The 23,945-nt window shown below is 46.7% G+C and overlaps 1 protein-coding gene across 3 annotated transcripts in view; it reads left to right on the top strand.

Annotated features, from left to right (window-relative positions):
* AMD1 (adenosylmethionine decarboxylase 1) overlaps positions 1-23,945 on the top strand; it is a 137,608-nt gene that overhangs the window by 53,614 nt on the left and 60,049 nt on the right. For all 3 annotated transcript variants that reach the window (XM_078649162.1, XM_078649164.1, XM_078649163.1), the window contains one exon: positions 4,046-4,148. In XM_078649162.1, the coding sequence (XP_078505288.1) occupies positions 4,046-4,148 (103 nt within the window). The remainder of the gene's footprint in view (positions 1-4,045; positions 4,149-23,945) is intronic.

Raw genomic sequence — 23,945 nt, 5'->3', positions numbered from 1 at the left:
CAAGAGGTCCCCTTACAGGAACAAGGAACAGGAGTCTACTCCCTAATACCCAAAAAGGACGGGACATTAAGACCGATCCTTGACCTCAGGCCCCTAAACCACTACATTCAATCAGATCATTTTCACATGATCACTTTACAACAAGTACTCCCATTACTACAACAGGGAGACTTTCTGACAACACTAGACCTAAAGGACGCCTATTTTCATATTCCTATACATCCTGCGCACAGGAAGTATCTAAGATTTGTCATACAAGGACAACACTATCAGTTCAAAGTCCTTCCATTCGGAGTCACAACAGCACCACAAGTGTTTACAAAGTGCTTAGCAGTAGTAGCAGCACATCTCAGAAGACAACAGATACATGTCTTCCCTTACCTCGACGACTGGCTCACAAAAGCAAGATCGTTCAACCAGTGTGTACAACACACAAAACGAACGATTCAAACATTACACGACTTGAGGTTTACAATAAACTACACCAAGTCGCACCTAGAGCCTTCGCATGTTCACCAATATCTATGAGCTACCATAGACACATCAGCTCAAGCCTATCCCAGTCAAGCCAGGATTCAAAGCATTCAGAGCTTGGTCTCCCTTTTTCAATGCAAACACTCTCTTCAAGCCAGAGTGTTCATGAAACTAATAGGCATGATGGCGTCTTGCATCTTCATAGTTCCTCACGCAAGACTGCAAATGCGCCCACTACAAGAATGTCTAGCGCACAACAGTGGAATCAGGCTCAAGGTCAGCTCACAGACCTGGTGTTGGTAGACAGCCGTACATATCACTCTCTGCAATGGTGGAACACCAAAAACTTGGTAAAGGGACGGCCATTCCTAGAACCTGTTCCACAAATAGTGCTGACAACAGATGCATCCCTCACAAGATGGGGAGCCCATCTCCTGCACTATACCACTCCAGGCCAATGGAATAGCCATCAACAACTGCTCCACATCAATCATTTAGAGCTGCTAGCAATTTACCTAGCACTCAAGACTTTTCAAGTGCAAGTTCAAAACAAAGCTGTTCTAATCCAGACAGACAATATGACAGCTATGTATTACATACAAAAACAGGGAGGGACACACTCTCTGCAACTGTCCCAGCTTGCACAGAACATTTTGGAGATGGGCCATCCCTCAAAACATACACCTGACTGTAGAACACCTTCCAGGAATTCACAATCAGATAGCAGATCTGTTGAGTCGTCAATCACAACAGATTCACGAATGGGAGTTGCACCCACAGGTTCTACAACCATTCTTCCAAATGTGGGGGCACCCACAGATAGATATGTTTGCCACCCACGAAAACGCAAAATGCCCAACCTTCGCCGCCAGGTTTCCACACCCGCGGTCGGAGGGGAATGCAATATGGATGAATTGGTCAGGCAGATTTGCGTACGCTTTTCCGCCTCTCCCACTCATTCCACTAGTACGCAAGCTCAGACAGTCTCTCAAACTAATACTAGTGGCCCCCACATGGGCACGCCAGCCGTGGTTCACCACACTACTAGATCTCTCACTGGTTCCACATCAGAAATTACGGCTCACGCCATCGCTGTTAACACAGAACCATGGAGAAATAAGGCACCCAGAACCAAGCCAACTGAATTTGGCGCTCTGGTTCCTGAGGTCTTAGTTTGGCTACTTAAATTTACCACCAGAATGTATGACTATAATTAAAGAAGCTAGAAGACCCACCACTAGAGCATGTTATGCTGCTAAGTGGAAAAGATTTGCAATATGCTGTAACAATCACATTGATCCATTGGATGTTTCCATCCAAAATATTATTTGTTACCTTCTACACCTACAAAGGTCCAACTTGGCTTATTCTTCCATACGACTGCATCTAGCAGCAATTGCAGCCTATTTACAAAATAGACAGCACCTATCTCTCTTTAGAGTACCTGCGATAAAAGCATTTATGGAAGGATTAAAACGAATAATCCCACCTAGGTTACCACCTGCACCAGTATGGAACCTGAACATTGTCCTTACAAGACTCATGGGACCCCCTTTTGAGCCTTTACACAAGTGTGAATTGCAATTCCTAACATGGAAGACTGCCTTCCTTGTTGCCATCACCTCTCTCAGAAGAGTTAGTGAAATACAAGCATTCACAATAGAAGAACCATTTTTTCAGATACACCCTAACAAAGTGGTTCTTAGACCTAATCCAAAAAAAAAGAAAATTCCTGCCAAAAGTGATTACTCCTTTTCACCTTAACCAATCAGTTACCAGTGTTTTTCCAAAAACCAGACTCTGTTGCGGAAAGGGCTTTACACACCCTAGATGTTAGAAGAGCTTTTATACTACACAGACTGGACTAAATCCTTCAGAAAGACAAAACTATTTGTATCTTTCTCTTCCCCACACAAAGGCAATCCCATATCTAAAGGAGGAATTGCCAGATGGATTGTAAAGTGTATTCAAATATGCTATCAAAAAGCTAAACGTACACTAACAGTTCCTCCTAGAGCGCACTCCACTCGCAAAATAGGAGCCTCTATGGCTTTCTTAGGAAACATACCACTAGAGGACATATGTAAGGCAGCAACATGGTCTACCATACACACCTTCACTAAACACTATTGTGTTGACGTGCAAGCCAAGCAGCAAGCTGCAGTAGGCCAAGCTGTCCTTAAAACACTATTTCAGTATGCTGCAACGGATACAAGCGACCACCGCTAGGGGAGACGAGACACTGCTGCACAATTGTTGCTAAATGTACAATCTGCAGCTCATATGCCTCGAACGGAATATGCTACTTACCAGTATGCATCTGTTCTTGGCATGTAGAGCTGCAGAGTTGTACATGCCCTCCCGCCTCCCCGGGACTTGTATCCGTTCCAGTACTCATCTTACTTGGATGCACACGCATGGACATCCTTTCTCTTTACTTCTACTAACTCCATTTCCCATCATGGCGAAAAACAATCTGAGGATGGAATCGATGACCATGCGCAGTATTGTCCAAGGGAGGAGTCGCCTATCTCGTGACTACAAAGACTTCTTCCAAGAAGACAACAACCTGCAATCATCCGAGCCCAACACCAGGTGGCGATCTATTACTAAATGTACAACTCTGCAGCTCTACATGCCAAGAACAGATGCATACTGGTAAGTAGCATATTCCTTCTGACGATACGGTCATGTTTTACCTATAGTTATCGTGATCTCCAAAAGAACTCCATCTTGATGCAGATTTTAAAAGAACCCATTTAGCGCAAGACCATTATCTTGGAGGCTCGTGTGCAGACATTACCTCCTTTCTGAAGTTCCAATGCAAGTTCTACCTCCTCAATCTGCCATCGTTGTGTAGGACAAAGTGGCCATTATCTGGCACTGCAATCTGGACATATTAAGTTAAGAGAACGTTAAGATGTTTCAAATTGAGTTGAAGATTTTGCATTTGCTGTATTTAGAAGGGATACCACATAGTGAGGTGCAGCTATTACCATTTACAATTAGAACCCTTACATTTGATAACTTTTTGGCTCAGCCTTCCTTAAATGCGAACCCAGGTCATGAAGCCTGCATTTTTGTTAAGGACTGAGGTGATTTTCATTTTGTCCTCAGTTTAGATTGATGCAACAATCTGCGAATGTAGTTTACAGGAAAGTTGACATTTATCGCGGCTACGTCTGCTAGGGTGAAATACAGGCTTATAATCATTTTTACATCGAGATGATACTAAGCATTCATAGTTCAAAAACTGATAGTGTCTGTATAAATAAGGTAGCACACTTGTCTTTTTTTCTAACCTGTTCTTCTCAAATAGAATGTTCAGTATTATTGAGTATAAAGGTTACAAGGACAAATAACGCTTTGCAGTAATGACTTTCGCATTTTCACATTTCTATTCACTGCCAGCTGAGAAACTGCTCTGATGAAGGTATCTGAAGATATAGGAATGGTGTCATTAAACTGGTGTATATATTGAATTAAATCTGTGATCATAGGCGTATATATAAATACCCTATTTACATTCTATTTTGTAGTTTTCGTTTCATGAATTTTCTTTTATTTTTAGAACTTCTTTTATTCCCGTAAGAATTTCATGAAGCCATCACATCAAGAGTACCCACACAGAAATTTCCAGGAGGAAATAGAATTCCTTAATGAAATTTTTCCAAGTAAGTTAAAAATGTATTTTGTCTTAATATATTAGTCTTCTGTTTTATTTTGGTAATACTTGAATGCTCCACACATGGTTTATTGTTCATATTTGTCTTGGTAAGTTGAAATAGCAGTTGATTCTGGTTCGTTATGGGCTTTAGTAGTATTCTGTTGCCATTGGTATGGCCTTACTGTGTTTGCATTTGGGTACCTTAACGCAGTCGCTTTGTGGGTGTGTCTAAGATGGTTCCCTTTAACTTTGTTCCCGTGCTGCAAACCCCCTTTTGTACCGTAATGGTTTTTTGGCATATGTAGTTCGAGGTTTACTGATTTGGGTGCATGCCATTGTAGATGATGGGTAAGTCTTAAAGCGTCAGTGATAATGGAGTATGGTGTCTTGTTGGGGGCGAAAGTATCACTTTATTTAATTTTTCCCTTTAAACTTATAATTCACAAAATTAAAAAAAGGAAACATAAAAAACAATGATCTTGTCATACAGTTGTAGAAGTGTATTAGTGCGTTGTGCGCACAATTTAGAAAGCCCAGAACACTTTGTTCCCCATTATTTAAGGCTTTATCGTTCCATAGTTTTTTAGTCCAGGAAACATCACTAATGGATGGACGATCAACACGCTCACCCCTAATGTCCCATGTCTTTTAATGTCCTTCACAGGCACCATATATCCTTGGGTCTACATATTTGCAGTACCATCAGTGGATGTGCCCAGTATATCATTACACATCACCATATTAATCCATTAATCAGTCGATGGTTCAATGATTCACTCCATTCATGGCAGCTCTCCCTTCTGCCAGCAATAGCACCATTCTAGTAAACGGTCTGACGCTGCAGGGAAGAGTTTTAACATATCCTAACAGGAACATTGTCGGGTCAAGTTTAATGTGGGTTCCTGTCCTCTTACGACAATTGTGCCCCTCCCCCCGGAATAGTAATTTCACTGACGAGCTTTATGCAAGATACAAGAAATCTGCATGAAGGCCTTCCCAATAAGGAAATCTGAACAGGTGTCTATTCTGTTGCCTTTCAAATTTGATGTATTATCCTATGCAGATAATTAGAATGCAACAGTTTGCTTATAATTCATAGACCGTCTACAGCAGAACCCCCATTTGTCGCCGGTCAGGCCCTTCCTCAATGCCTTACTCCCACGCTCTCCTCCCCCGTCTCAGTCCAACCTCTTGGCTGTCCGATGGCATAGTGTATATTTGGGCTAATGGCTTGGAGCTAAATGGTTCCTCTGGAAACCGGGCATGCATTCACGTACAGTGGCTTTAATTGTAAAGGTGTAAATGCATCCAGAGGTTAGTTTTGCAGCCCTTTTTGAATGACTCCAAGGTAAGAAACGTATTCATATATAAATGTTGCAAAAGTTATCACCGCTCCATTTAAGGCACTGATTGCCCCAGATTCTACTGTGCAGTGAAGCAGAAGATAGAGTATGGGCTACACAGGTGCGTATATGCAAGAAAGCCCTGATTGGGCACATGGGCTTTTTCCATGCTAAACCAGTAGATGCGACCCTACCCTCTAGACCTGGGGAGTTCTTGCTTCAGAAGGGACTTAAGTGTATTCTTGTCTGTTCCTTTTCTGGCATGAGTTGAACGACCTAACTGGGTGATGAAGTACATGGCGTAATAGGCCTTGCCATCCAAATATTTCTCCAAGTCTGGCACTTAAAATCGGCTTCTGTCATATTGGAGTGTTTGTACCAACGTATTTTTGTGTTTGCTAGCCAAGATAAGCTTTGTCAAAAGGGTTTCATTTCTTAATGGTTTATTCGTGGAATTTGAATATTAGAAAATAAGTGTAAACTTGAGGAGGACCATCATTTCACAGTATCACTTTAAATCAGACGAGCTGTGGGCTATTTGGTTGGATCATTTTAGTGGTATGTTGTCATGGAGTGATACATTATCCAACCATATAGTACCATTGAGCTCTGTTGGATGTGTGCGTTCTGACTAGTGTTTTCTGTTAGAGGTTTTAATTGTTGACTTATGGTTAGTGTTTGGAATTCAGTGATAGGCATCTATATGAAATGCTGGAGCTGTGTTGGATGTTTTCAGTGATCTGAGTTGTCTTGTTGGATGTTTACTAACATATGGGTCTGTTGCGTGCGTAGCAACATCAGTGTCTCCTCAGCATGGTTCTATACTTGCGTGCACCCTTGCCTAGTGTCCACTTTTGTTTGTGGTATTAGACTAGCGCCTTCTGGCCGTCTCAAATGGGTGTTACCTTCTCCAACAATCATTTGCAATGCAATAGGTCTCGCATTTACGCGAGTTTGAGCTATTGGCATTGTAAATGACAATGCCTTTTATTTGTTTTTAAAACGAAAACAAAAGGCATTGTTATTTGCAATGCCAATAGATCAAACTCGCGTAAATGCGAGACCTATTGCATTGCAAATGCTTGTTTAATGTAGAGGCAAACCAATGTCATTGATGTATTGTTAGGGCAGGCAACACAACACCTTGCAGTAATCCAGGCGAGCGTTTATTACATCACCTAGAACTACTTTCCGCACCCATTAAGAAGGCTCCCAGGGAAAATCCTGGAACCATGCCACTGTTACAGATATTGTATTTGACATTCAATGAGGCCTGGTATTGATCGGTAGTGGCAGACACTGTAATGGAATTAGTAAATGGACTTGGACACTTTTAACCACCGATTTCAGGGTTAGACTTTAACTTCTCTTCTGACATTCAGGCAAACTCCTCTTCATTCAGATCAAATAGTAATTGCAGTGCAGTTTACGTTGCGTCATGCGAGCCTTCCCTTTCAGTTACACCAGTGTGACCCAAAAATGTGAATACCATTTTCCACAGTATTTGCCATTTGAGCGCTAAATATTCCCGTGCTATACGTTTATACACTACTATTGTGGTCATTTTCACTCCTCAAGTATTACATTCCGAGACATATTATTCAGTTATTTAATTTACCACCTCGAACCCAGCCCGAGTGAGCAGTGGAGCACACCGGTCCTGAGCTGGTGAATGTAAAACAAACAGCCTGCGGGCGAAGGAATGCTTTAAACCAGATAAGAGTATACAAAACCGGACATGATGGAGAAGGTGAAAGCGTATCTGGGTCAGTAATTGCGCACAGTGCGGCTTTCTTTCTACTATAGAAATTTACATCGCACATATTAACCATTTGAGACGCAAGTGAGAGAAAAATAAGATTGCTTGAGCACTAGCCTAACTGAACTAGAAGCAGCGGTATAACAAATCCCGCGGCCTCACAGAAGGGAAGGTGGCATGGGCTTTAGCGGGTTTCGATATAACTTGGCAGCTGCCGGCTGCTTTGAAGTGTCGCGCGTGGTTATAAAAAGCTTCTGTCAGGAAGTGGCATGGAGTCGCGTTTGCCCAGAATCGCATGATTTTAACTGGTACAAACCGGCCAGCTGCCGCCTCTGAGCTTGGCGTGCTGCACACCAGTATCTAACAACTAGACTTCAGGAAGTGGGTGGGAGTGCCCTTGAAGTCGGTGGGGGAGGGGGTATATGGATAATTGGACATTGTGGGACATCTGGAGCGTGGTGGCCTGCACAAGAGTGATAACGAAACTAACACCATCGCAGTTGGTTTCGTTATTATAATACCTGACGATGCCGAGGTTCTCCAAGGGGGATTTTAGCTCCAGTTCGCACTCGCAGCGCGCCATTTGATTAGCTCTGTGCGGATTCCACAGACTCTAGCCTGCCCTGAGCAGCCACACTCCCCTGCTTCAGCCAATCCATAGTCCGCCTCTGGCCTAGTGCTATGCTTAGCAATGCCTCCGCGGGCGCCGACCTCCGTCTCCTCTCCACCGGCCACAAGCGAAAGGAAACTGAAACATACGAGGCGCGCAACGTGAGCTGTCCATGGTAGAAGCTCACGCGCGCGTCCCAATCCCAAGGCGCATGGTAGTCGGATTTCGACGCGCGCGGGGGGGGGTCGTCATCATCCAATATGGCGGGCAAACCAGACAGCGGGAAACGGAAGACCAAGACCGTTCACCAGGGGGGCACTATTCAATCGAATATCATGGATCGCTACACTCATCCTAAGGGGTCCCCCGGTGGTACGTGTAGGTCTCTGGGAGATGCGGGAGACGACTCCGCGGCGGTGGATGACTTGACCCTGCGTGATGTCATGGGCGCCATTGCTAGTGTGAAGACCTCTATCGGCCAACAATATGAGGCTCTGGCCTTAAAGCTTGACACTGTGGCAATTGATGTCAATTTGATCAGGGCGGATTTATCAAAGACTAATGAAAAAGTCATATCCTTAGACTTGAAGACCTCCAGCCTCACGACTGATGTGTCCCACTTACAGACGGAGGTTCGCAATCTACGATCCTCCAATGATCTCTTTTCTCGCCGGCTGGAGGACTTAAAAAGTCGGGCCAGACGCAACAACGTACGTATTATTGGGGTCCCTGAGAAACCGGAAGATCCAGCAGTTGATCTCCTTGTCGAGGATCTCATCCTCAATCGTCTTGCCCCCAAAGGCCTGAGCAACTTCTTTACGGTGGAACGTGCACACAGTGCCGGGCGGGAAACCCAAGCTGGGCGCCCCTCCGCGTCCTATCATCGCCAGAATTTTCAACTTTAGGGATAGAGACGCTATCCTGCAGGCATCGCGGGTGGGCGGCCCTATGAAGTTTGAAAACACTACGGTGAGCTTCTACCCAGATTTCACCCAACTCGTTCAGGAACAAAGGATGGGGTTTCAGGTGGTGAAGCGACGATTGAGAGACATGGATTTGAAATATGCGATACTTTTTCCATCTCTGCTCCGTGTGGAATACGAAGATCGGACGTTTTTCTTTGACCGCCCTGAGAATGTGAGTGACTGGCTCGATACTTTGCCCTTGCAGCGTGACCGCTCTGAATATTCCGGATGAGCTGAAGGCGGCCCGTTGGAACAGGAGTGAGCAGTGATTTCGGACTCTCTGGACATTGCACACAACTGGCAGCTGTGGTTTGATGACTTTTATACTTGCACTATTTGTGATTGGATACCCGGAGGTGGCGGGGGGGGTGAGACTCTTTCCTCCCACGGGTTTTTTTGTAGACTAGTTTAATGTTAGGGCGACAGGCACACCAAGTTGGGGTCGCTTTTGAGTCGAACGCAGGGGTGCAGGGTGGGGGGGGGTGTGTTTTGGGTATTTGTAGGGGGAGGGGGGTTGTGTATGTTTCACTTTGTTTCAAGGCAACGCATTGTTTAACTTTTGGCCTTGGGTGCTGTGCTCGCTGTGGGGTAGATTCTGCATCTATTTCTTGGGATGGGGGTAGGGGAATGAGGTTATTGTGCTGGAATGTTAACGGGTTGGGGGATAGGATAAAACGTGGTGTAGTCCTGCAGCTAGTGCGACGCCTCTCCCCTGATGTAGTGTTGCTACAGGAGACTCATCTGATTGGAAACACGTGCCATGCCATGAATCGGCGAGGTTATCGTCTTGTGGCGCACTCTGGATTTACTACTGGTTCTAGGGGGGTGGGTATCCTGGTCAGGGGTTCCCTCCCCCTGGAGGTTGATGCAATAATCCTTGACGACAGGGGGCGATACGCTGCTCTCACTGGTAGATGGGAGTGGAAGACTATCTCACTGCTTTCTGTTTGTTCCTCCCGGCCTACAGACTACGACCGTTGCTGATTTGGGGAGAGTAATTTTGGGGCTTTCCGGACGGCATCCTGGTGATTGGTGGAGATTTCAATTCTGTTGTCTCCGGTAGTGAAGACCGTTACCCCCCCAGGGATCTCACGAGATCACACTCTTGGTTGGGTGTCTTCTTGGAAACACTGGGATTGGTAGATTGTTGGAGGCTACTGCATCCGGGACAATCGCAATACACCTTCCACTCTGGTGCTCATGGCAGTCTCTCTAGACTGGATTATGTCCTGATGCCGGCGGCGCAAGCCTCTTCAGTCAAGGAAGTCAGACATCTGGCTAGGGGTATTTCTGACCACTCCCCACTGTGGCTTATGATGGATACGAAGATGGGAACTGAGGGTCGAGTGGCCCCGATTATTCCTTGGTACCTCCGTGACCCCAAAACCCGGGCGGAGTTGATCAAGTCCCTGGATCATTATTTTGCCGAGAATGTGGGGTCTGTGTCCTCTGCTGTTTCGCTGTGGGAGGCCTTTAAGACGGTTATCCGTGGCCAGGTGCTGTCGTTAATTGCTGGCGCCAAGAAAAGCAAAAACTTGGCAGTAGTCCGCCTTGAGACCGAAATAGCTGAGTTGGAAGGGGATTTGGAATTGTGTACCACACGCGACAAGATTCATCTTCTCAGTCTTAACTTGATTACAGGGCGTTGGTAACTGATGCCGCTAAAGTTATGAGTAGAGAGCAGCAGCAGTTTATATGATGTGGGTGACAACGCTTTGAAATTGATTGCTTGGTTAGATAGAAAGGAGAAGGCGAGTCGTGTAGTCCCTGTGGTTGAGAGTGGACGGAGAGAGTGACTGATCCTGTTGAGATTGTGGAGTGTTTAGAGGAATATTTTCAAAAAGTGTATTCCCCAGTATCCGATAGACCAGAAGAAGACTCCCATCTGCTGCTACGGGACATTGCTTTGCCTTGCCTGTCGGATTCAGATAGGGTACGGATGGACGCAGTACTTTCCGTTGACGAGGTGGCAACTGCTATTTGTTCTGTACGCTCGGGAAAAGCTATGGGCCCCAATGGTCTCCCCATCGAGCTTTATAAACTGCGTCCTGACAAGATGGCGCCGTATCTTCTTTCTATGTTCCTGGAGTCGCGAGACATCGGCTCTCTCCCTCGTGATCAGCGACTTGTGGCCATTGTGGTGATTCATAAGGAAGGGAAGCCGCGGGATCGCTGCGCATCTTATAGGCCTATTTCGCTTTTAAATGCGGAGCCCAAGATCCTCGCAAAGGTGCTAGCAAACCGTTTGAGAACAGTGATCCGTGACCTGATCCATCCGGATCAGTCCGGTTTCATTCCTCATCGTAATACAGCATTGAACCTGCGGCGCTTGCATGGCGTTCTTGCGAGAGCAGCGTAATTGCGTGAACCGGCCATCTTGGCTTCCTTGGATGCTACGATGGCCTTTGATACGTTGGAATGGCCGTATCTCTGGGCCGCTCTTGCAAAGTTTAGTTTTGGTCCTGGTTTCATCGGCTGGGTGAGACTTTTGTATGAGCAACCATTGGCCCAGATTGTGGTGAATGGTCGGGTTTCTAAGTCTTTTATTCTTGGGAGGGGCACGCGGCAGGGATGTCCGCTGTCCCCGCTTCTTTTTGCTTTCGCCTTAGAACCTTTGGCTGCTTGGCTGCGATGGGAGCCATCGATGAAGGATTCGGTGGACCCCGGATTATGAGGACCGAATATCGCTCTATGCTGACGATATCTTGTATCTTACGACGCCTCGAAAGTCGCTGATTGTTTTGCTTGGTGTGTTGAGCTCGTTCGGGAGAAACTCCGGCCTTGTGATTAATTGGACTAAATCCTGTGTATGTACTCTCGGGTGACTCCCCTTCTTTGCCACGCGGTTGTCCCATGCAAGTCGTACAGACAGGGTTTAAGTATCTGGGGATCTTTATCGCCTTGGACCCTGTGGTCCGTTATGAACGCAATCTGCTTCCCCCGCTCCAACGCTTAAAATCCGACGTTGTGGCCTGGCGCAGACTGCCATTGTCCCCCCTCGGGCGTGCAGCTCTTTTCAAAATGATGTCTTTACCGCGTTGGTGGCGATTATAACAGGGCGCTTTACTCCAAAACTGCTGGGCAGAAACTTTCGGGACCCACTAAGATAGCGGTGCGAGTGTGGCAGTGTGCTAATGCGGCAATGGGATGGAGGGATCGACTGACTAGAGCAACTCCGCTCTATGCTTCTGAAAGATTGGGCAGCCTGTGGAAGACGAAAGGTTTTGAGAAGTGGGATATGATTGGTATCTGCAGAGGGAATGATATCTGGACAAAAGGTATGGTCAAGACCTTCGAGGAATTGAAAGTAGAATATGAGTTGAGTGATAAGGAGTTCTTCCGATATGCGCAGATTCGCCACTCGCTGAGTTCGGTTTTTCCTACAGGTTCTGTTATCCCGGAATCATCCCCGCTTGAAGATCGGGTGCTTGACGGATTTGTTCCCGACAGCACTATCTCCCTGATATATAAAAAATTGATTAATGATCGGGTTGATTTGCTGGTCCACCTCAGAGATTTGGATTAGTGACGGTCTAGAGTTGGATGACGAGGACTGGCAATCGGCGATATCCTCACCGAAGGAGGTTGCGATTCCGGCTCGTCTCCGACTTGTACAGCTCAAGATCCTTCACCGGATTTATGTGACCGGCCCTCGCCTGATTCGAATGGGATATCGTGTGGATGGGTTGTGTAAGCGTGGATGCGGTTTAACTGGTACTTTCCTCCACATAATTTGGGAATGTACGGAGGTGGTGCTGTTCTGGAGTCAAGTGCATGATGTGATGGAGGAGGTCACAGGTATAGCGCTGTTGCTGGAAGCAAGGCGTTGTCTGCTGAATGTCTGGGAGCCGAATGATTGTGGCGCAGACTCAGTGGGGGACCCTTGGGAATATGATTGCCAAGAGAGATATCGCTCAATTGTGGGGCTCCCAGAGACCGCCCACGATCCTGGCATGGAAGGAGAATATGGATTGGTGTATGTTTAGAGAGAAGACTGTGTATGTAGCGCGTGGCAGACCTAAAAAGTGGGGTAAAGTCTGGGGCCATTGGAACTCCTATCGGGGTGATATATGTACACCTCCCCTTGTGGATGCTCCGGAAGTTCCGTCTTCCCCCTGACCTGACATTCCTAATAATGTTTATGCATTGATGTCTGACTTTGAATTCCCCCCCCCCCGCTCCCCCCTTGCACTGATGATTTGTATCAAATTTTAATGCACTCTCCCTCGCTGAGCGCTCATCCAGATGTACTGACTTTTATTGCCTTGTTTGTTTATTTGAAATAAAAATATATAAAAAAATAAAAGCTAAACTGACTAATGCCAAATGATCACAACAGTGGCAACGGAATTGTCAGACAAGAGGAGCAAATGCAAGCCCTGGGTAAAGCACCCCGTCCTGACGGGCCACCAGCTGCATACTACAAGGCGTATCTGCCAGCCTTAGCTCCGCAGCTGCTCATACCGCAGCTTGCAGGAAGCATCCATGTTTCCGGAGACGCTTTGGGAATCCTTGCTCGTCTCTCTGCTTAAGCCAGATAGGAATACAGAACTGATAGGCTTGTACTATCCGTTAGCATTATAAATACAGGCTACAAAATATTAGCCAAAATACTGGCAAACCAGCTGGCCCCAATAGTGCTGCACCTAGTGCATGCAGATCAAAACGGGTTTGTACCAGCCCGTAGTAAGTCACTGAACCTGAGACGCTTTTTTAGAGTAGCTCACTACTCAAGGGAGTGCTTGACGCACTGGCTCTCTAGTGCTTGACCTCGAGAAGGCGAGGTCAAGCTGGAGTGAGGATTCCTATTTGCTGCATTACGCAAATGACCTGGGTGCCAACTTCCTAAGTCTGGTGAAACTGCTATATACTCAGCCTACTGCCAGTCAAGACAGGCCCATATATATCAGTCCATTCCAATCAAGTGCAGCATGCGACATGGCTGCCTGCTCTCCCCACTGTTCTTGCTGGCCATTGAGCTACTAGCTGAGTCTCTGCGTAAGACAAAAGACTGGGGTATCCCCCTGGGAGACTGTATACATGAGGTCTCCCTATATGCGGATGACCTGGTAATATATCTCCGGGATATTAGAAAACCATGCAAAACAATAGTGTGCTGTCAGAGTTCACCTCCCTATCAGGGCTTCGAGTAAACTGGGTAAGTCATGCCTGTACCCCTTCACTGAATCAACCCCTGACCCGATGATGCTGTTCAACACACCGGTACACAGGCAGCATTCCGGTATTCCAGAATTCGAATCTACAGGGACCCGGAGGACCTCCTGGAAGGAAACCTCATACGTGCCATGTCAGCTGTCCGCTCGCAGATGACATTCTGGATCACCCTTCTATTGACCATTATGGGCCAAATTGCTCTCCTGAAAATGGTAGAGCTCCCAAGACTACTTTACCACTTCATCAACTTCCCCCTGTATGTCAAGCCAGCGATTTTTTGTATGTTTGAACGCGATATGAGGCAGATCATATGGCATGACACACGCAGCCGGGTAGAGCTGGCCAAACTGTACCTACTAACTATCCGTACCTAATATGAAGCATTACTAGGTTGCGCATCTGCAGTGGGTAGCTGATGCGTTGGTGATCTTGACCTCGCAGACACCGCTACATGGCAAGCAGGCTATACCCACCCCCACATCATAACACTTCCATCCTGGAAGGACAGGCGCGGCACCTACTCAGCTGTTGGCGAGATTGGCCTACACCTGTTTCCGTAGTAGCCCAAGAATGACAAAAACCATCACCCCGTACGCACCCTCCCTGCCCCTGCTAGGCACGCCCAGACAGCATTGAGCAATCGCTGTGACAGAGCTCTGCCTTTGGTATGAGGCGGGAATCCAAACCCTAGGGGACCTGTATCACAATAAGCAGCTACTGCCGTTTGATATGCTCGCCGAAGAATAGTGTAGCACAGCCAATTACTTCACGCCACACTGATGCGAACACTGCAGACATTGTGGGGTGACATACCGCAAGAACCAATGGTACACTTGATTATTCAATATTTACATGTACTGGGCTGTGGCGACACCTCACAAGATGTATAGCACAATCACTGCAAACATGCAGAGCTCCCACTGATATCACTTGGGACCCGCTAGACACAGTACTACAGCGGCCAAGCACTGAACGAGAGGATGAGGCTATCCTGGAAGGACCCACACATCCCCCGGAATGCCATAGTCCATCTTATTCAGTACTTCATAACACAAAATGCCTACATGACCCCAGCTAAAATTAACCAATACTTTAGCCGTAATGCCGCCCAATGCCCCAGATTTGGACTGGTGGGAGGTGATCTACATATGCTATGGGCATGCACTGCATTAGTCTCTTATTGGGAAACACTCACAAACCTCTTAGCCCAGTGTACTGGTTGCATGGTAGAGTGGACCTGAGAGGTATGGCTTTTGGGTCTCTATCAATGACTTAAAAAATAGTTACTACCCGTTTCATAGACCTAGGGCTCATCGTAGCCAAGTGACTAATCACCAAGCGTTGGAAATCCTCTGAACCCCCAGCCACGAAGGTCTGGTTCCAATCCTTACTATGCTGGGCCCAGGCGGAAAGTGCGGCGCTCTGCCGCGAAGACACTATAGGACTAAGTGTGTTGCTGTTGGCAGCAGTATGGGATGCGATACTAACACTTCAGCAGCTCCTGGCAGGAGAATTAGGGAATGCAGGAGACTCCCTCAGGGATAGATGAGGTGCCTGAGCAAGCTCACAAGGCAGAGCTTGACCGGGATTAAAGCCCTGGAAGTCTGCAAGACCGCAAGCACTGTGCATCTCATGTACATATCTGTTAAAATATGAACATTCAAACAGTAGTGGTGGGTGTCATACAATTTGCAATATTGGAGCAATGTGTAGTTGTGGGGCGGGGGGTGCCTTGAGTTGGGCAGCGTTACAATGCAGTTGGCATGTGCTGGTCTAATGTGTTGACTCAAGGGGGGGGGGGGCGCTACTCATGTTTTATTTAAAAATAACAATATCCTCTTATATTTGAAGCTCCAAAACACTGCGCATAAACAAAAAACTGACTATGTAATGTTTGTATGAGAACACTTGCTTTGTAATTTTTCTATCACTGTCAACATACATTCTATTGTCAATGGTGAACAGTTTAAAATTCAAAAAATCAATAAACAAAAAGAGGAGCATATGCAGATTTTGCGAAGAGGCAGATTTAGCCTACTCCCAGTGGACGAGTTTTGAGCAGGATTTGCTTGTCCCCCTTACTACCAAAGGCAGGTTATCTCCAACTTGGCAAAACCTGGTTGGACAGTGCTTAAATTACCAGCCGAATTTGCATCCCGCCCCTGTCATTGTAAGACCCCTTTTTGCAGGCATCTAGTCTACCAGGAGACTGATCAGAATCTCCTCAAATCACTCTGCCTTTCACCTGCATGCAAGCCTGGGCCTATGTTTTGCATCTAAAAAATTATTGCAGTGCTGCATTTATTTGAAGTGGAATTCTTTCCACCCATACCATTCCTACCACACCTTTATGCTCTAACTTTGACACCGGGATTGCATAAAATTTAGGCAGATGCTGCTTTAATTTGCCACCAACAATGAGAGGATTTAGGACGTAATGCGACACCCCCAGACTATTACAGGAAAATGGCAAAACAGTCATACAGGAAGGTAAGACCATAGCATAGGGGGGAAAAGGGGGTTGGGGGTACAATGGATGGAAGCTTTGGGCCTAAAAGGTTCTGCCCAGAAGAGGCCTGCGGAGGGGGGGGGGGAGACATGCAGGCTGATCTAATGCAGCAGTCTCATCTGCCAGTCTTTCAAGATTAATTATTAAATTGTTTGAAAGCAGCAAAGGGAAACCTTCCACGATCTCTAGTCCATACATCATGGCTGATCACTAAATTCAGACATTCACTTCTTCCATACTGCAGACAAATCTTAGCACAGTTCACTTGCTTCACCACAAAGACTGCTAGTGCTGGGTGGAAATTCTTGTTTGGTGTCCAGGAATGAGCTTGTAGACACTAGTGGCAGACTTGCCAAATCCTGACTTCTACTGCAGCTATCAAAAGGCCTGCAATATGCATTGGGTAGAGTACGCCTGTTAGCTATTGCTTAATAAGACTTCGCCGTTTTGCCGTTGGGCTTGCAGCACTTTAGGGGACATATTTCCAACCTGACAGGTCCCGCAGACGCCGCTTTTCCCTGCTCACTTCTCACTTCTCTCCCTCGCTGCCGCTGGTGTCATCGCGGCCGCCGTGCAGGGAGAGGGGAAACCACAGCATCCAGCATCCCTTGCTGGTTAGGGACGCTGCCTACCGCCAGATACTTTCGCGCCCGGAGGCGCATAAGACAGCTGACCCCCTGGTGGAGCGGGGGCTTGCAGCACTTTTGGGGGCATATTTCCAACCTGACAGAGGTCCCGCAGATGCCGCTTTTCCCTGCTCACTTCTCTCCCTCGCTGCCGCTGGTGTCATCGCGGCCGCCGTGCAGGGAGAGGGGAAACCACAGCATCCAGCATCCCTTGCTGGTTAGGGACGCCGCCTACCACCAGATACTTTCGCGCCCGGAGGCGCATAAAAGACAGCTGACCCCCCCCGCATCGCGGGACTGCGCGCGGGCTAAGCCCGGGCAAAGGGCGGGCCCTCCGAGACCCGAGGAGGACGGGACGGGGCTATCCCCCTTGACTCTTTGTTAAGAGTAGGTAAAGGACACTTGCTTCTTTTTGGCTTTCCTCCTATTGACTTTGCCTTTCTCCAAGGACACACTCTGTTCCGACCTTTATGATTTGTCGATAAATACTTTGTTACACCCAAACCACACCATGACTCCCAAGGGGGATAATATAAATAGTACAACATTGTCCATTGCTAGAGAAGTAGATAACGGCATATCTCCCCAGCCCACACATAATAGATGGACTAAGCAATTGCCCTCACAAACAGTAGACACAAACCAAGCTTTCTCGTGGTTAGATGAGCTAAACACCCTGTGTAAAACTACACATGTCTTAGTGGAATCACCGCTTCCTGCCGAAAGCTTCTGTGTATTTCCCGATAGCCCCTTGCAACCCCTCCCATCATCTAAAAAAGCCAATATTGAAAACACCCAAAGGATTGCATTTTCCCAGTTCTCATCTGCTAAAAGGAAACGTAATGGGGTTAATAACACTGGGAACCAATCAAAACTCCTAAAATTGTGTTTAAGTCCCACAGTTCCAGTTAGCAATTCTTCCACGACTGCTGAGGCAGTCGAGAAATTAGTCGTTCTAGCATCTCCTATACAGCCGGATCTATTATCCCTTATTGAACTGGTCAGCTCTATTATATCACCACTGATAGAAAAAATTAACACACTAGGGGACAGGCTGACGGGAATGGAGGAAACTATCAAGTCTAACTTGCTAGCTAATAAAAGTTTTGTAACACCCAATTGTTCCCATCCACCTTCTACTCCCAAAGACCCCAAGCCAATCACGCAAGACAAAAGGGTTTCAACTCGACCAATAGTCTCGAACGCACCAGCCCCAATAGCTCGCAAAACCTCTTACATCTGTTGTGCCGCAGCTTGCTGCTTCTAGAGCACAGTATAATAAAGCTACTCCTATCCAACTCCCACCGGAGGCAGCTCCTTTTGTGTGTCCTAGCGGGAGTACCAGTACTTACACCTGGGAAAACCGAGAGACAACATGACCTGCTGAACAAGGTTACATTTTGGCTGACAAAAAACAGACCCCTGCCACCTAACCTCGAGGGTACAATAATGAGTGTTAGAAGGGTGGGTTGGCTGGGTTCCCTCCAAAAAGATATCGCTGGTGACCTAGTACTCGTTAGATTTAGGCAGAGACATATTGTCCCATACCTGCGTACCTGTGCACCCCAAGTGGGAAACGGCCCAATCTCAGTTTGGGATTTGCATGATTTTTACCCTAGAATGCCGTGCATCCCCTCATCTAGTCTAAAGGTAGGGCGCAACATGCTAATGGGCAGAGGACTCCATGCATCGAGCGGCCGTAGTTTTCCCACTTATACCCGACAGGAATCATTGTTTTATAGTCCTAAGTACTGGAACCCCTATTAATTACTGTGTGACTTAATCTTAACCTGTGAGAAGTACGTTATAACTAAGATATTTATCCCCACAGGCTGGGCAAAAGTTTTTAACTTGTAGATATTGTGTTATTGTATGTATGTTTTTATTTATAACTGATTTAAACTGTACGCTTTTATGATTTTTGAACCAAAATCGAATAAAGCTAGACTGACTGACTTCGCCGTTCCTTTTATATACTGGCTACGCATACTCAGTCCCTTAAAGTCTCCATTGAGGGCATTCCCACAAGTATTCCATTCACCTGTATCATGGGAGTATAGCAAGCTGCTGAGCCAACTGCCATCCCCATTTGAGCCAATCCATTAGTTGCTGTACCTCTGCTCTAAGATGGTGCTCCTTCTAGCCTTGCCAACCACAAGACGCGAATGCCAAATTTGAGTTTAATTGTAAACTCAGTCCACTTTACCAAGCAGTGTGGATTAATCCTAAATTCATACCAAATGCCCTTTCAGATTTCCATCTCCACAAGCTAGTGCTGCTTGTTCATTCTTTCTCAATCAACATTCCAGCTGAATGAGCCCTGCACAGTCTCGATGTTTGATTTCAGATTCTTTAGATGGCCAAGCATTTCTCTGTACCCTGAACTTGCTTATGTATTACAAGGGCATTCTGCTTCAGGGGCCTTGCGTGCTTTCTTAGTCATCCAATTACTTTGTTTAGCACTTAATTCCTCTGGCGAGGTTGACAATCTGTGATTTGTATATGATGCTTGGGCACTCTCTGTAGAGCATGGTTGAAAGGGTGTTTGTAGTTTGAACTTTACGGGATTTGTTGGACGAGGATTGAAATTATGTACTGTAGGCCTGGTGCACCTATCGTTACTGCACATAAGTTTGGGGAGGTGAAGACCGCGAGAATTAATGCAGTCCCACGTGATAGTGTACTGCATCTAATGTCGAACCTGGTTTTGAATCGCTTTGGTCCACTAGGGTAGATTACGTCCATTTAGCATTAAATGAGCAACCCATTCGAAGCACTATTAAATCAAGGGAGTAGCAAATAAATTACTGTAATACTGTATACTGTGGTTTAACGAAGAAAAAAAAATTCTTAGGCGAAGTTCAATCAAAACCTAGATCTAATTTTTAACCAAAGCTCATAACAAGTTGGTCAATCTTTTCAAAACTTCAGAGAAAAAAGGAGGCATGATCAGTTTTAGTAATGTATTTTATTGTAACTACTTGTACAATAATATGCGAGCACCAGAGACCCCACCTGTGTTTGTACAACATGTAACAGCACATTTATAAATAACAATAGACACAGGACCAAATAAACATAAATATGCCAGTGTTCCTCATAGGGAAGTCCAATATAGAAAAACTATGTTCGAGGCATATGAGCTGCAGTTTGCACACTATGCATAGATTGCCACCTAGTGTTGGGCCCGGATGTTTGCAGTTTGTTTTGTTATAGAAAAGTCTTTGGAAGTCACGGGATAGGTGACTCCTCCTTTGGATGATACTGCGCATGGTCATCTGCTCCATCCCCAGATTATTTTTTTCCGCCACCGGGCTCGGATGTGTTTCCAGCGCTCCGTGTTGAAACCAAATTCCTTCGGCGCGCAATCCGCACCAACTTTCAGAAAATAAGTTTCGAACACTTTTCCACTCAACGCTATTCTTCAACGTCAAATACTTCGATTCCGGTCGTCGACGACGGCCTTCGGGCCTAACTAGGCCTCAACTCCAGCTCATGGAAAGTACGCCATTCAAGAAGTGTCCTCAATGTGGGTCGAAGTTTCCCCACACCGACCTTCACGAGGTGTGTAACCTCTGCCTTTCTCCGGAGCAGGAGGTAAAGGACTGTTCAGCTTGTGCCTCTATCCCCTCCAAAAAGACTATCTGGACCGAAGAGCGAGAAGAACAATGGCTCGATCTTCAACTTCCATTCCGGACGACATCTTTGAGGAAGGCGTCAACGTCCCAGAACAACAAGACGTCGACAGCAGTTCCGAACAGGAAGAAGATTCGGATGTCTAGGACATCACTCCAGCGCAGCGGGTCAAAAGTAGGACAGTCGACCCCGACCCTTCCTCGACACCCCCAAAGAAGGCCCAGGTTACACCCTCGCCCTCGGGCTTGGGTGCACACAGACACTCCGCTTCTACTGTCCCACCTTCGGGCCCGGCTAAGAAGCCAATTAAGCCTTCCGGCGACTCGGGCTCGAGTCAGCCTTTGCATGGTGCCAGCGCCAACTTACCGGCACCGAAAAAGACATAGACACCGGCTACGCCAACGTCCAAACCATCGGCACCGAAACCCACAACTCCTTCGGCACCGAAACCCAGGTCGGAACCAAGCAAAGCTTCGGATTCCAAAAAACCACCGGAACCGAAAAAACCATCGGATCCAAAAAAAAAATCTGATCCAAAGAAAGTCTGATCCAAAAACACCCGACCCGAAAACCTTCGGAACCGAAAACATTCGGAGCCGAGAGACTCCTGCTTCCCCGACAAAGGACATTGTCAAAAAACCAAAGCAAGCCGCTCCGGTGCCCAAACCTTCTCCAGCACCAAAAGATCGGCCTCCGGCAGAAGACTTACCTTATCCAGACCCTGCTCAAAAGACTCTGGCTAGAGACCCAATCACTGGACAGTTGATTTTGTCCTCAAAGAAGCAACTACTGGACAAACCAGCTCCGCATGCAAAGGACATGGCTACCTCGCCTTTAAGACTGCCTTCCCCTTCTCCTCCACCTATGCCATCACCACATGCTCCCATACGACAGCATTCTCCAGCATCCTCTATAGACCATAGGGATGATAGCTCTGATATGGGGGCTAACATGCCTGATCCAGCCACACCTACAGGATCACCTCACCCATGGGATGATTATACCACTCCAGATGTCCCAAATGTCCCTCAGAATGACTTATACCCCTCAAGGCCTTCCCCACCAGAAGACACTATAGGGTTTACCGAATTGATACACAGGGCTGCACAATATCACGGGGTAAACATACATACAGACCCTGTAGACTAAGACTTCCTGATGGATACCTTTGATAACGCACAAAGGTCTACATCCATTTTACCAATGCTTAAGGGAATAATTAAACCCGCTTCTGAAGTCTTCAAAGACCCAGTCAGAACTCGAATCATTAACCCTCATATAGAGAAGAAATATAAAGCCGCCCCTTCAGACCCCGCATATATTAATGGCCCAGTACCACTAGACTCGCGTGTAGTTTCCAACGCACACAAGAGAGCAAACTCTCAAACATCAGGTGATGCTGCCCCACCAGATAAAGAGTCTAAGTTACTGGACGCATCAGGGAAGAGAACTGCGTCTCAAGCAGCAAACATGTGGCGTATCGCCAACACACAGGCATTGCTAGCCAGATATGATAGAGCACCTCAGTCAGGTGTGCCCTTGACGCAGCGGATACTGCGTCTAGAGCAGGTAACACCAGTGTCTTACTACGCAGACACGTCTGGCTATGTATATCAGGATTCAAACCTGAGGTACAAAGTGCCATTCTTAATCAACCTTTTGATGAGCAACACCTATTTAGACCCAATGTGGATGTATCTCTTGAAAAAATGAAGAAAGATAGACACCGCCAAATCTATGGGAGCCCTGCAGTCGCAGGCTCCCAGACGTTCTTTTCGCCGCTCATCCTATAGAGGTGCCACCAGAGGATATTCCTCAGACACAGCTTCTGCCTCATACAAAGCCCCCACACAGTCAACTTATGGCAAGGGCTACCAAAGGGGTGGGTACAGGGGTAACAATAAGGGCACAGGTCAAAATAACTCCCGCTCTGCCTCTACCCCTGCCCAATGACTCCCTTCCCCTGTCCCATTCCACTCCTGTCGGGGGAAGACTCCAACAATACCTGCCAGCCTGGAAAAACATCACATCAGACAGGTGAGTGTTACCAATTATTCAATCAGGTTACTGTCTAACTAAAATCTACCCCCCAAACATACCACCCAAGCAGCGTCCAATGTCACAGGAACATTTAACATTGTTCAGACAAGAGGTAATATCACTCCGGCAGAAAAATGCAATAGAAATAGTTCCAGGGCACCAGAGTATACTCACTATATTTCCTAATACCAAAAAGGACGGATCTCTAAGACCCATCCTAGACCTCAGACCTCTAAACGTTTACATTCAGTCGGACCATTTCCATATGGTCACACTTCAACAGGTCCTTCCACTACTGGTACTAAACGACTTCCTTACCACTTTAGATCTCAAGGAAGCCTACTTCCATATTCCCATCCACTCAGCGCACAGAAAATATCTCAGATTTGTGCTAGACGGGCAGCACTACCAGTTCAAAGTGCTCCCATTCGGAGTCACAACAGCACCAAGGGTGTTTACCAAATGCCTAGCAGTAGTAGCAGCACACTTAAGACAGCATATTCATGTCTTCCCATATCTGGACGACTGGCTCATAAAAGCCAGCTCAAACAACACACTCGCGCTACCATTCAACTGCTTCACGACTTGGGATTCACAATAAATCACACCAAGTTGCATCTACAACCCTCACACATGCAACAGTATCTCGGCGCTACAATAAACACCCAACTAACACTAGCGTATCCCTCTCCAGCAAGGATAACAAGCGTACAAACTCTCCTAACAAAATTCAAGCCGCAACACTCGCTACCAGCTCGAGTGTTCATGCAGCTCATAGGAATGATGGCATCTTGCATATTTGTAGTACCTCACACAAGATTGCAAATGTATCCACTTCAAGAGTGCCTAGCACGCCAATGGAACGAGGCTCAAGGTTAACTGACTGACCTAGTGTTGGTAGACGGCCGGACTCATTGTTCTCTGCAATGATGGAACACCAAAAACCTTTCCAAAGGGCGACCGTTTCTAGAGCCAGTTCCTCAAATAGTCATGACAGCGGACGCATCGCTCTCCGGCTGGGGAGCCCACCTCCTGCATCACACCATGCAAGGCAGGTGGACACCGCAACAAAAGCTACTCCACATCAACCACCTAGAGTTACTAGCTGTGTTTCTAGCCCTAAAAGCTTTTCAAACTCGAG

The sequence above is a fragment of the Lissotriton helveticus genome, chromosome 6 (genome assembly GCF_964261635.1).
Source record: "Lissotriton helveticus chromosome 6, aLisHel1.1, whole genome shotgun sequence".
Taxonomy (NCBI): Eukaryota; Metazoa; Chordata; class Amphibia; order Caudata; family Salamandridae; genus Lissotriton; species Lissotriton helveticus.
This window is presented reverse-complemented; position numbering and strand designations above follow the sequence as displayed.